This window comes from Sorex araneus, chromosome 5 (genome assembly GCF_027595985.1).
Source record: "Sorex araneus isolate mSorAra2 chromosome 5, mSorAra2.pri, whole genome shotgun sequence".
NCBI lineage: Eukaryota > Metazoa > Chordata > Mammalia > Eulipotyphla > Soricidae > Sorex > Sorex araneus.
Window position 1 is genome coordinate 27,379,216 of NC_073306.1, and position 13,679 is coordinate 27,392,894.

Here is a 13,679-nt window from a genome sequence, read left to right on the forward strand (position 1 = left end):
TTCCCGGGTGATAACCCTGGCTAGGTGCCCTTAACAGCATGGGGAACAGTGACACACTTGGAAACCCAGCAGCCCCTCGCTTCCCCCATGCAGACACTGCCCCCTCCTCTTCACGATGGCTCTGCTTTGCAGATGGGGAAACTGAGGCATGGCCCAGCACACCCAGTGAGTAGCAGGGCCAGGACTCCTCCCATTCTGTGCCCCTCTGGGGCAGTCCTGAGCCTGCAGAGACTGGCCTCGGTCGGCCCCCTGCCTTTAGCCGCTGCTGCCCTGAGCAAGCCCATCCCTTGTGCTTCTGTTCCAGGTCATTTTCTGGGGAACAACACAGTCATCGACGTCCTTCGCCAGGGGGGCTTGGAGGTGGAGCACACACCCGCGGGGCAGACGGTCCACAGGTAAGAGATGCCAGGACACAGCCTGTCCCCATTAATGCCTGCAGGGGGCACTGTGGAGAAGCCCCTGTCAAAGGTTCCCCTGGAGACTGGCTACAGCCAGAGGGTGGGAGACAGGCCAGGGGGCATTGGGCAGAGATGTTTGGGATTTAGATGGGTGTCAGGTGCTGGGTAGGACCCTAGTGGACCCCTGGGTTGCTTTCTAGGGGTTCTGGTGGATGCCCTCTGCCCACTCCTGTGCTGACCCTCTGACCATGCTTCTCTACTGCTGCCTCTTGCCAGGGGCCCATCAAGGACGCTCCAGCCCAGGGCCACCCACTCCATGCAGAGTCTCGTGGGGCACCTAGAGACCCCTCTTGCACTGGGGGTTTCCCTCACTGGGCCCAGGTGTCAGCTCTAGTGATGGGATTCCAAGCTGGGTGTGGAGGCGTCCACACAACACATGCTTCCACCATTCCACATCTTCTCCCGTCCCTGAGGATGATCCACTGTTACCTCGGTTTCCACTCCTGGCTTCCAGGCCACAGAGGGGGACAGGCACTCCGGCCATCCTCACCCGCCTGCATGGGCCGGGTGCTCAGCATTCATGGCTGGGGCCCTGGCAGTGTTCCCATCCTAACACTGCAATGATGGAGGTCCAGAGAGGAGCAGTCACACTTAGGACAAACAGCCCCCACCCAGGGTGCAAGCTGGTCCTAAGGCCTCCCTGATCACCCCTCATTCCACAAAGGGGCTAGGGGAAGGATATCTAATAGCCATGACTCACTGGTGTACAGAAAGATGCCTGAGGCTCCCTGAAGCCTGAAGCCTCTAGTCTCCCAGCCGAGGCGCCCAGGAGAGGCACCTACAAATAGAATGACCTCGTGGGTCCCCTCTCCCAGCTGAGGTGCTTGTCTGGCTCCCTGAGCAGGTGGGGAGGCCCCACAGTCCCAGAGCCAACGCTTTCCTGGCCCTGAAGACCTTCACCTTAAAGCTCATTGTGTGTGTCCTATTCATCTCAAAACTGGACCCTAGAGGGTCCCCCTCTTCTCCCCCCACTAATCCTTGCTCCAGGGGCTCTCAGCCAGTCTTGAGTGTAGCCTGAAATCCTGCAAGGCCAGGGACCCTGACACTAAGAGCCATCAAGAGCTGCTGATGCTTCTTGGGGCCCTCCTTTGTCTGCCTGCTTTGAGTCATCAAGTCATCTCCCTAGCACCCACAGTAGCTCTAGGGACCCTTGGAGGCTCTTTGCAGACTATGGGGGCTGGGAGACCCAGTCCAGTTCCTTCAAAGGAGGAGAAATTCCTTACTCCGTGGGCCTGGAGAGAAGGGAGCTCGCTGCCTTGGGCCCATCTTCCCTGTCAGCTCCAGAATGCACTCCCAATCCAATCTCAGCTCCCACGACAGGATAGGAAGCTGGAGGCATCCCCGGGGGATGGCTTGTGCCTGCAGAGCAAAGGGAATGAGGGAATGATCTCCCGGACTGGGCTGTCTCACCTGCCTCCTGGAGATACACACTCATTCCTGATCCCTACGGCCGGGCACTGGGTTAGACCCCCCGACCTCCTACCTCTGCGCCCGGGAGCCCAGCACCACAGCATACATGCCCTGAAACTGCCTTCGAGGGTAAGGCCAGGACACACACCTGCGTCCTCAAACCTCCAGCTTTAGTGCAAACTTGCTTGCCTTGTCTTGCCGCCCCCAGAAAGGTCTTCCAGTAAATCAGGGTTGGATGCATGAGGACACGTGACCCCATGACTAGGAAAGGTGATATTCATCTGCGGTCACTAATGGTCCTCAAGGAAAGGCTTCAGCTGCTGACCTGGTGCCAATGCAGTTTTTTAGGGTCTTGCCAACCTGCTCACTTTGGGGGTCCACCATGCTGGGACTGAGGTGGGGGTGTCACATACCCATTTTCCAGGAGACTGAGAGACACAGCAGTTAAGTAATGGAGCCGCTGCTGTGACTGTTCCCACAGTCCTTGGGGCTTGACTGTCCCTGCAGTGGGCAGCACCTCCCCTCGTACCCAGGGCAGGGCTGTGCCAGGAGGGCAGGGACCGTCTCTCCCACCTGCCATTGACTGGGCTTCTGCTTCCCCGCTCCTTCCCCATCACCTGTGCTGTTGTCCCTTCCAGCCCTGCTGCCCAGAGCCCAGCACCCGCTCCTGAGGGGACCTCGGCAAGCCCAGCCCCAGTGACCCCCACTGCTGCCATACCAGCAGCGCCCTCGGCGACCCCCACCAGCCCACCTGAGGAGGAGGACCCCGGCCTGTCCGCACACCTCCTGCTCCCCGACAGCCTCAGCCAGCTGGAGGAGTTTGGGAGACAGAAGAAGTGGCACAAGAGACAGAACAAGCACTCACGGCCGCGCCAGTTCAACGACCTCTGGGTCCGTCTGGAGGACAGGTGAGGCCATCCCCTCTGTCCCCTTGAGGACAGTGAGGTCTGAGGGCAGGGCTGCTGGGAGGCCCCAGCGCAGACCCCTGCACCTGGGCTGGCACTCCATTTCCTGCCGGCTTGCATGGAGGACACGGCCCAGGCAGAGCTTCCTGCCCTGCTCCTCCAGGCTGGAAGCACTCATAGGGCCAGGAGAGTGGGCTTTGCCCTCTTCCTTCTGGACACACCAAGTCTCCTGGGGTTCTGACTGTCCCCTGGGCCTGACCGTGACACTAGGAGACCATGGAGCAGGCTGATGGGGGCCCTGGGCCTGGGAGTGCACAGAGAGCCCCCCAGGGGACCTTGCAGAAGGGACCCCACTGTCCAGGGAGACCAACACCCACCATCTTGCTCAGCTCTGTGTCAGGATGGGAGATTTCTGTGATCCTCACTGACACATCACACACACAAACACACGCACACACACACACACTCGTGCATATACATGCCAGCCCATCCTGTCCTCTGCTTGCTCTGCTCAGATGGCTCTTGCCTACGTCAGTCTGTCTGCCTGTCACCAATGACATTAGTCTGTCACCCTCTACCTCACCCTGGTTGCCTACAGATCTGCTTTGTCAAGGAATCAACCTGTGAACTAAGTCAGGAGAGCACCCGGGTCATGGCTGGTGTGAAGGGCAGAATCCCGTATGCACAGCCCATCCTGGGTCACACAGATCAGACAAAAGCAGGGCCCGGGGGGCTGAGTACCCGGCCTGCAGGAGCCCTCCTAAACTGTACCTGCAAAGCCAGCCCAGCTCTGTGCTCCGGGGGGCACCATGACCCAGGAAGGAGGTGGGGGCTTGTCCAACAGCTCTGTGCTCCCGGGGGCACCATGACCCAGGAAGGAGGTGGGGGCTTGTCCAAGGCCACACAAACAATCAGGACTGCCTTCTGTGCCTGTCACTTCCTGCCCTCCTTCTGCCAGGTCTCTGAGTCATCTGCCCAGGGCTGACAAATTCCGTCCACAACCTCACCACATGTGGTGTGCACTGTCTTAGAAAGATTAGGGCTGGAGCAATAGTACAGCAGGTAGGACACTTGCCTTGCATACAGGACTAACCCAGGTCCAATCCCAGGCTACCCAGAAGGTTCCGTGAGCACCTCCAGGAGTGATTCCTAAGTGCAGAGCCAGGAGTGAGCCCTGAGTACCTCAGGGTGTAGCCCAGAAACAAAAGGAAAATTATTTTTAATTAAAAACAAAAAGACTTTGAGCGAATAACTGCCAAACGCTCCGGCTGCTGGGCGCTGGCTTCAAACGCCTGGCTCAGGTTCCAGGGAAATGTACTTCCGCTCAGCCCCGGCTGTGGCTGCCTGAGTAGGGGCACTGCAGAGGCTGCATTGAAGGGACACACTGAGCTTGTGGACCCTGCAAACTGGGTGTGAGGACTTAGAGTTCCTGGGGACCACAACCTTCAACCTGGGGAGGGGAGCAGGCTTCAGGGGTGCTGGGTGCCTGCTGCGTGGTCATAAAGAGCTTCCACTGGGGCGTCTCTCAGCACCCTGAATCCCAGAGGTGTCAGAGCCTCGACCAAAGGTACGTCCAGCCCGTGGGGTATGGAAAGCTGGACTGCCCTCTCCACAGGTGCCCTGGCCCCTCAACCCTTCCAAAAGGTGCAGTTGAGCAGATGGGTCCCCGCAGTTCTCTTCCTGCCGCATCTCATTTCCCAGACTCAGTGGGTGAGTTGTTGTTGAGTACTCTCTCCCATCTGGCAGGGCTGCAGCAGGGAATTCCACCAGCCTGTTTGTTGGAAGTTCCTTAAAACTTCCTCAAGAAGTGGGCGCACGGCTCCCCAGAGAGGTCAGAGTTCAGGACTCAGCTCCTGTTGCTCCCCGGAAGCTCTTTTTCTCGGAGCTTCAGTTTCATTCTGTCTCTTCTTCCCCCAAACCCTCCACTCCTCTCTCAACCCTCCGCTGCTCACCATCCACCTGGGGACCCCACTAGAGGCTCCCAGCCCCCACGTCCATGCAGGGCACACAAACTACAGCTCCCCCAGGTGGCTGTCCCGGTCAGGAGCCCTGGAAACCAGCTGGCACTTGGGCCTCTCTGGGTCACCAGCTTGTTGACTGCATGCATGAGTGAGAGGAGCGAGAACGGGGATCCGGGGCCGCAAGCGTCCAGCCAGGACACCACCTGGAGCACGCGGGCCTCCCCTCGCCCCTCATTCCCCGAGATGTAAACATGCGGAGGAAGTTTAGAGAAGCAACAGCCCGTGGCGGGATGATTTATGGGGACCCGTGGAAAGGGCCAAGCGTGTGTCCGCAGATGGCTGTGCAGCAGTGACAGAGGCCTCTCAGGAAGCCCCATATCTGAGAACCAGGAGGAGACAGCAGGGCTGTGACCGGGGAGGGCGGGGGCGATTCCCTGCAGACAGTGTGCAGGGCTGGACCTCAGCGCAGCATGGGAGCTTATGCAGATCAGGTGTTGACTCGACTCCGAAAGTCCACCCAGAACTGTCCTTCCAGGGCATGGCTGGGGTGTGTCTGTGTGCCTGTGTACATGCCTGCCTGTTTTCATGGGTGGTGCTGGACCACCAGGATTGGCAAGACAGTAGTTGTGGGGCAGGTGCTAAGAACGGGCACTTCCAAGGGCTGGGCACAGGGAAGCAAGTCACAGAGGAGCCATCAGTGCGTGGTGGACCCAGAGCCTTGTCGGTGCTTCTATGGAGAGGTTTGGGGGAGTCACTGCCCTTCTGGACCTCAGTTCTCCAAGGTTTGAGCAGTTGCCTGGAAGCCCATCGAGGAGGGGGTGATATGGTGGTTGAGTCCTGGGCCCACTTAGTGCCGGATAGCCCTTCCCTGCCTCCTGGCTGGCTTTACCTCCTGGCACAGCAGTTCTTGGGCCTTTTCCCCTCCAGGTTGGGAGTGTGGATGAGGGGATGACAACGCTGACTAAGCATTTGTGTCTGGTAAGAGGTAGAGCAGGACAAAAGCATCTCAGAGAAGTATTACGGAGGGTAGGGCACTTGCCTTGCATCTCGCCAATCTCAGTTCAGTCCCTGGCACCACATATGGCCCCCTGAGGTCCAGCAGAAGTGATCCCTGAGCATAGAGCTAGGAGTAAGCCCTGAGCATCACCAGGTGTCCTCCCCCACCCTCCAAAAAAAAATAACCCCAGAACATCCAAGTAGTTTGGGCATTTCACCCTGACTCTGCCAAGCCTAGCTTTGTAATGGTGAGGTGATCATCCAGCCTCAGACCTGGTGACTCACAGCAAATCGCCTCAGCATCAGTACTGGACCCCAAAGAACAGTCTCTGCCCCCACCCCCTTCTCCTAAGCGGGAAGCTGCTTGTGGGTCCACACCTTGAGCTCCTGGGTGGCACAGGGACAGTGCCCCAAAATGGGGCAGAAAGGAGAGCCTGCCCCTGTCCGGGGCAGGGAGGTGGCAGGGGGAGAGCCCTGGAGGTCAGAGACCCCCAGTGACAAGACCCAACCAGGCTGAGGGGAGGCGGTATCCCCAGCATAAGAGACTGTGGCAGAAGGCCTGGAGGCTTGTGAGGCTGAGATACGGGGACCGGGCACACATGTCATCTTAGGGCTCTGCAGGCACGTGACCTGGAGAGGCTGCAGCTGAGGCCCAGGTGGGGTCTCCTCCAGCAGGACCCCATGGCAGGCTCCCCTCAGATCCTGCGGGCCCATCCCCATCTCTGCCAGGTCCCTGGGACCCTACAAGGCCCCTGGCAGCCCCTGCCTCAGTCACCTGTCCTACTTCTCGTGGTTTCTACCTGGGGCTTGCATCCAAGATCTTACTCCTGGCTTCCACTGCTCGGAAGCATTTGGCGTCCTTCTTGGAACGGATGAGGGAACTGAGGCCTACAGGGCCAGACTTGCGCGAAGTCTCATGGCCAGTGAGCGCACGGGGCGACTAGAAGAGGCTCCCTCCTTCCCCATGGGCAGAGAGGCCTTTCCCCACTCAGGGCCCTGTGCGCACAGGACAGCCGGGCCCTGGGTGCCAGCCATCTGCAGAGCCTGGGAACACTCGAGTGTTTGCTTTGGCTTCGAAGCCCTTTTGCCACGAGACAGTTTCCCCAGCATGGGCCTGGGGCAGGGGTGGGGGACTGGGCTGGGAACTGAGCTTTTTGAGCTGTGGGCCCAGGGCAGGGGGGCAAAGAGGGTGCATTTGGAGGGGCTTTCCCTCCTCACCCCCCAGCCTAACTTCATTTCCCTGGGACTCCTTCCAAGCAATAAAAAACCCTCCCAGGCTCCAACAGAGACTTTCCTTCTTTGGTTTTCAAAGTGCGAAAGCAAACGCCTTCGGGCGCCTTTCGAGTCGCTTTCCGAACTCCCGCTTGGTCTCCCTTCAGAGGCGGCGCCAGGGCTGGCTGCCAGCCTGACCCCAGCTGGGGCATAGGAGTGGCAGGCCGGCCTCCTGCCCCGGGTCTGTGCACCAGGCTCCCCGGCACTCGGCCTGAAAGCATCCAGCAGCAGCTGGGAGCAACTTGCACAAACGTTTGGTGTTGTGTGTGTGTTATGTGTGTGATTGTGGATGTGAAGTTTTTCCTTTCATTAGCAAAAAAAAAAAAATAGTAGCAGCAGGGCTGAGTCTGTGACCCCACTGAGCACAGGCAACCCCCGGGGACCTCAGCAGGGCGCCAGTCTTCCTCCCCTGCTTCCTCCCACTGGGCCCCTTCTGCTCTTCAGGGATACAGCTCTGCTCAGAGGCCAGACTGCCCCGAACACGTCCACGTCCTGCCCTCCTGCAGCTCTGTTTCCTTGGCTTGGAAACAGGAATAATAATCTGACGCCCATCACAGCTGAGCGTCTGGCACTATGTCTGCGGCATAGCGGCGCGTGCTAGAGAGATGGACTCTGTTATTTAGGGGAAAGTTGGGCACAACTGCTGCGAAAAATAGTGCCACCAGAGCCCACCTTCAGCGGGCGAGCGGCAGGAACCTGCTCCTGCCTCCACTAACAGAGAGGGACCTGGGACAAGCAGTCCTCATCATCGGGACAGGGATGTGGTTTGTCGGGAGCCTCACCTCTCCCGGGGGGGCACCGGGGTATGGAGGATACGCCCGAGGCCTCTGGGTGAGGACAGCTTTGAGAGAAAGCTGTGCGGTGAGCAAGCAGTGGACATTATGTGGGGCGGAGGTAGGGAGTGGGCAGACACGGAGGGCAGCTGTGGCCGGTCCAGGCTGGGGAAAGACAGGGCTGGTGGAAGCACATGGCAATACTTCATGGGTAGAAGGGACGTGGGAGGCAGCTGGGGCATGTGCCCCCTCCACATCCCTCACCACGTCTTCCCACTCACCTAAGACAGATTCCAGAGGAAGTCTCTAGAGATGGGGCAGTGGAGGCAGAGGGAGAGACAACGATGGATTCTTATGGTCCACCTGGACCAGCAGCAAAGGACCGAGGGGGCCTGGGAGGTAGGACCCCTTCTGGTACTGAGTATCTTTGGATGCTGGTCCCAGTTCAGTGGAGGCGATGCTGAGCTCGGGGACCCAGCCCCCCAGCCCACTGCCTGGGTGGGGCTGATCCAGGCTGCAAGAGAGGTGCTCTGGGCCATGGGGAGGTGATCACCAGAGCCCATCTGAGCCCCTCTGTGCCTCAGTTTCTTCAGAGATCTATCCCCCATGGTGTTAATGTGAGATTTAGAGTTCAAGTGCGTTGGGTTGTTGGCACAGACCTGAGCTCCAGAGGGAGCCCTTGAGTATGAAGGCACTAGAACCCCGGCATCAAGGCTGGCTATGGGTGTTGCCCCTCTTTCCGGTGCTTCCTGGCCCTGCACTGAGTGGGGTTCCTCTGTATCCCCTACACCCCAGCTTCCTCTCCCATCCTTGCCCTTCTCTGACCACACTGTGTCTCCCATGCCCCGGGCTGCACAGAGCCATGTGGACCATAGAATTGGGGGCGCAGAGGGTGGGCAGCCCCTTCTTCACCCCGGAGCCTGTCCCCCACCCTGCTCCGTGGCTTCCCTTTGGCCTCTCTTTGTCCTGTGTTCCTCTCTTGACCAGGCCCTTGTCTTGCCCTTTCTCCCTAATCATTGGCCATCTCCCCCAATCCGCATACCCACCCTCACCTTGCCCCACAACTGGCCTTTGCTTGTCATTGTCTGTTCTGTGCTTGGCCTCTTGGACTGACCTCTCTGTCGCCCTCGCGCCCCGCTTTCTTCCAGCCTTCTCACACCAGCAGTGTCACCCCATGGTGCCCAAGCTGGGTTCCTTTTCACGGGCTCATGACAGAGGCCAGAGTCCCTGAAATTCCTGGGGCTTTGCAAAGGAAGGCCTGCGGGACTGGCCCCCAATGTCCTCTGGCCACCTTGAGCTTCTCTCGGCCTGTTTGATTATCTGGCAGAAAAGAGGGTGAGTGTGTGAAGCCCATCGAAGGTTTGTTCGAGGGCCCGGGTGTGCTCCGTGGATGCAGTGGCAGACGGGGCCTGGTGTGTTCCACTGAGCTCCTGTGCGTCTCCGCCGGGGCTGGGAACATGCACCCGCCTACCTCGCTGAGGGGGCTGCTTACCCCGGGGGGCTCCCAGATCTACCACCCTCTTCCTGCCAGGAGCTCGTCCTTTTCCTTCTAAGGGTCGGTAGTACAGAGGTGCCTGTGTGACTCAGGCTTCGGTCCCTAGTCTGGGTCTGCTTCCTTCACTTGATAGGAAAACACTAGCTCCAAGGAAGCCTGTGGGCACCAGGAAGCCTGGGCCAGGACGACGCTCCGGAGTATTCACCCCACGTGCCCTCACTTCAGAGTGCTCACCCCACGTGCCCTTGCTCCAGAGTGCTCACCCAAGTGAGTGAGCTGTGGAGTGCTCACCCCACGTGCCCTCACTCTGGAGTGCTCGCCCCAGGTGCCCTTGCTCTGGAGTGCTCTCCCCAAGTGCCCTTCTTCCAGACTGCTCACCCCAAATGTCCTCACACCGGAGTGGTCACTCCAAGTGTCCTGTGTTTTCTCCTACCAGCACCACCGGCTCGCCGCCCCCGCTGCCACTGCAGCCCACACACAGCCCTGGGACCGCCGAGCCCCCCTTACAGCTCCCGGACCAGCTCCCACAGCAGGAAGGGCGGGGGCCCACCGACAGCTCCGCACAGGGCGCCCAGCCCGCCCTGGGCCTCGTCCATGCCTGCGCCGCCAGCCTTCTGCTGCGTACTCTCGGGCCCTCGTGACCAAGGCCTCGGGTGGGGAGAGAAGCCAGAGAAACTGTGGGGGAGGGTCTACAGCCACACCCCACTGCTCCTGCCGCCACCTCCAGGGGAACCTGACACCTCACGGCAGTCCAGACGGGATCCGTTAGAACACTAGAGCTTTATGTACCTGAGATACATCTTCTTTTTTGTAGAAGGATCTTTATTTCCCATAGTGCTATGGGGCTCTTTTGTAAAATATGTCCATATTAAAAGAGAAAAATGTATTTATTCTACCGATAAAACTATTTTCATGTGGCCTATGTGATTAACTCCTTAAATGAGCCCCAGTGCCACCCCAGGGGATGAACCCAGGTTGTCAGGACATCCAAGGCCTCGGGAAGACTGGCTTGGAGTGAGTTTGCTCCTGGGTCAGCAGAAGCTTCTGGAATCCAGGTTTGACTTCTCTGCATGGTGGGGCCTTCAGAGGGAGGCTTCACTTCTGTGAAGCTGGACATGGGAGCCAGAGAGATGAATGCTCCAGTCCTTCCCTCGCCGTGTGCATCCTGGGACTGGGGAGAGACTCTGGGGATGAGAATGCTGCTATTGGGAAGCCCTGAGCATCCCTGAGTGTCCAGAGCAATCAGGAAGGGCTTCTACCAAAGGCCTGGGGCAGGGAAGACGCTAAGGGAGGGAAGTAGTTCTCCAATCTCACATGTCAGATGGGTGAACTGGGATCCTGAAAGAGAAAGGAGGTGGCCAAGGTCATGGTGGAAGGTGAGGAATCTGGACGTGAGTCATAAACTCTGTCCTGTGCTACAGGTCCAGCTTGGGTTCCAGGAGAAGCCATTGAGGTCTGGTGAGCTGGACGGGGTGGGAATGGAAGGAGAAGGGCCAGCTCAGGTCAGGGCCTTGTTTGTGATACAGTGTCTCAGAGCTGCCCTCTCTACCACTGTGTGTTCCCATTTCACAGATGAAGAATCAGAGCCCCTTTGAGAGGGAAAGAGACTTGCCCATGGTCACCCAGCCAGGAAACAGTACTATTAGCATGACTTAGACCACAACTGTCCCCCCACACCCCCACGCCAAACTGTTCAGCCAAGGGAGGACACAGCTACTTCTCCCACCGAGATCCCATTTGCCAGGGCCTTATGTTGTACAGGGCCTTGGCAATGGGAGGAACCCTATGTCCACCCCTCAACTTGTTATACCCCTGCCAAATCAGAGGCTTGAGCAGGGGATGTTATGGGAATAGGCGAGAGAGGTGGCAGCCAAGTAGAGACCTGGAGTAACAAGCTTCTCTACCCCCAAGGCCCAAGGCCGAGCAGGCAGAGGACCAGGTTGGTCCACTCCCAAGCGAAACCCTACAGGTCTGGTGACTCGTCATGAGCCTGAACAGCAAGGAGCCAACACTTGACAGTTAATAGCAGTAAATGCAATAATAAGGCCTTGGAGAGGGAAAGCGTTTCCCCAAGGCAGCACAGCTGGTCAGGTCTGCTGGCCCCATGGAGTGCCAGAACTCCTACTTCATTGTTTCCCAGGTTTCCCTGGCAAGCCTGGTGGTGACTGACTGGACCCCAGTGTCATTGAGCCCAGCATGGTGACTGTTTCTGAGTTGAGATGGTAGAATCTGGGCTGTTTGTTTGATGGTCAGAAGACCTAGGGGCATCTCGGCGGGCAGCTGAGCTCTCTTTAGCTCAACTCAGGATGGATGGGTTTGAACTTGAATCCTGGCACGAGCCCTGAATTCTGTTTCAGAGGGTCCAGCCAGCCCTGTGGGCACCAGGCAGTAAACTGAACTTGACCTCAGTCAAGTCTGGCGTCCATTTACCCTTGGCAGAAAAGTGACTTCCTTTTTCCGAGCGGGAAGGGGCTTAGCTTGACTTGAAAGCGGGCTGTGAGAGCCTGCTGGCCATCAGGCAGCTGGTACAGAGCCTTATTGGGATGAGATAAGTGTAAAGGAATTAGAAGCACACTGGCCAGATTTCCCTCTGTTTGGGGCCGAGTGTGGCATGAGATGTATTGAGATGCAGCTTGAGGTTAATTAAAGATGAAGCGTTTGGGTAAACAGCCCGGGCACCTGACCGCGTGCCCAGATCTGTGCCAGGCTTGGAGCCAAGGAGGTAAATTAACTCAGTGTGTGATTATGTAGCCCAGGCCATGCCAGGCTCTGTTGGGGCTGGATCTAGCTGCCTTTCCTGGCCTAGAGGAACGAACTCATCGTCGAGCTAGAACAAGCAGCCCTATGCTAGATGCCCAGAAGGAACTGGGAAGGTATTCTTGTCCAAGGCCTCATCTTCCTGGAATCCTGCCCCTGGGTGCATTGGGGAAATCCTAACTCTCCAATTGCATATGGAACAGCGAAGGCCCAGGGAAGTCAGACAGGCGCAGCCTGAGTGTGTTGACCACTGGGTCCACCCGTCAGCCAGAGTTGTAGAGAACTGAGCTTGCTAGCTTTGGTTCACCAGAAGCCCAGGGCACAGACACATATGGCACATCTGCATGGAAGAGGCGCATAGCTCCTGTCCTGGTCAGGGAGCCCCCATTCCGTCAGCAGCCCCTCACGCCCTTGGGAATAATCTGCCTGCCGCTGCTGACGTTTCCCAGCGTGTTCTTTGTGCTTAACCTCACAAAATGCTCTCCCCCTGCTTCTGTTGTTTTGGAGAATCGGGCTTTCACATTTGGCCCAGAGGCCAGCAGGAGGACGCAGGATGAGAGCCAACAGGCTAAGAGACCTGCCCTGCCTAGGCAGTGGTTCATGGTGACCCTGGGCCCCAAGCTCTCAGGAACACAGACAGAATGCTCGAAGGCTTTCTGGACCAGTTAGCCAGCCAGGTAAAGCTGGGACAGGGGCCGTCAACTGTGTGCCCAGCAGGGGACGGGGCTCACAGCCTGAGCCCCAAGTCCAGAGTGGAGGAAACACAGAAGCTGAACCAGCCAACCTTGCCTTCCTACTGCGATGCCGTAAGTGGCTTTCCTGCCCCCAGGATTCTGCTATGTCCTGCTTCAGCTGGCCAGGGGCACTGCCCAGTCTCCAGCCCTATATCTCTTCAAATAGGCCCAAGAGACAAATCCTTTTCCCAAAGGAAAGTTTGTGGAAAATACCCCGAAGGCCAGAAGCCATTCTCTGGGGATCGGTCGCAGTATCTGTGGGATTCTGTGGCTGAGAACTAGAGCCAGGGATAGTTTCCAGGACCATGGGGTGAAAATCACCTTTCTCAGCTCTCCCACTTTGAGCCTGGTGTACTGAGTCAGGCCAGCTCTTTCCAGGACAAGCTCTTTGACACATGCCCAGTCTAGAAACTTCCATCTTTCTCCCCATAATCTCATACTCTGAGCATCAATCCAGATAGCATCTGCTCCAGGTAGCCTCCTGTGGTTCCTTTATGCTTTCTAAAAACCAGTAGTCAATCTAATAGCATCTGCTCCCCTAGGGAACCAAGTGCTCCCTAGCTGGGGTTATGTGAATGCATCTTTACATTCTCATCTATGAAAATTGTGCTCAGAGATGTGTGGAAAGGGAAGTGGAAGAAAGTAGGGAAGGCAGGAGGGAGGGAGGGAGAGAGGGAGGGAGGGAGGGAGGGAGGGAGGGAGGGAGGGAGGGAGGGAGGGAGGGAGGGAAGAAGGAAGGAAGGAAGGAAGGAAGGAAGGAAGGAAGGAAGGAAGGAAGGAAGGAAGGAAGGAAGGAAGGAAGGAAGGAAGGAAGGAAGGAAGGAAGGAAGGAAGGAAGGAAGGAAGATATTACTTCTGTTGCCCTGTCATTGGAACCATCTTGCAAAATCAGGCAGAGAATGGGCAGGTGCCTGCAGG

At 57.9% G+C, this 13,679-nt stretch overlaps 1 protein-coding gene across 1 annotated transcript in view; it reads left to right on the forward strand.

The window, feature by feature from the left end:
* The window catches only part of TRABD2B (TraB domain containing 2B), a 183,820-nt gene extending 170,432 nt beyond the window's left edge, over positions 1–13,388 (forward strand). The window contains exons 5-7 of the mRNA XM_004620513.2: positions 305–395; positions 2,507–2,776; positions 9,707–13,388. Of these exons, the coding sequence (XP_004620570.2) occupies positions 305–395; positions 2,507–2,776; positions 9,707–9,911 (566 nt within the window). The 3' untranslated portion in view covers positions 9,912–13,388. The remainder of the gene's footprint in view (positions 1–304; positions 396–2,506; positions 2,777–9,706) is intronic.
* Positions 13,389–13,679: the final 291 nt, after the last annotated feature.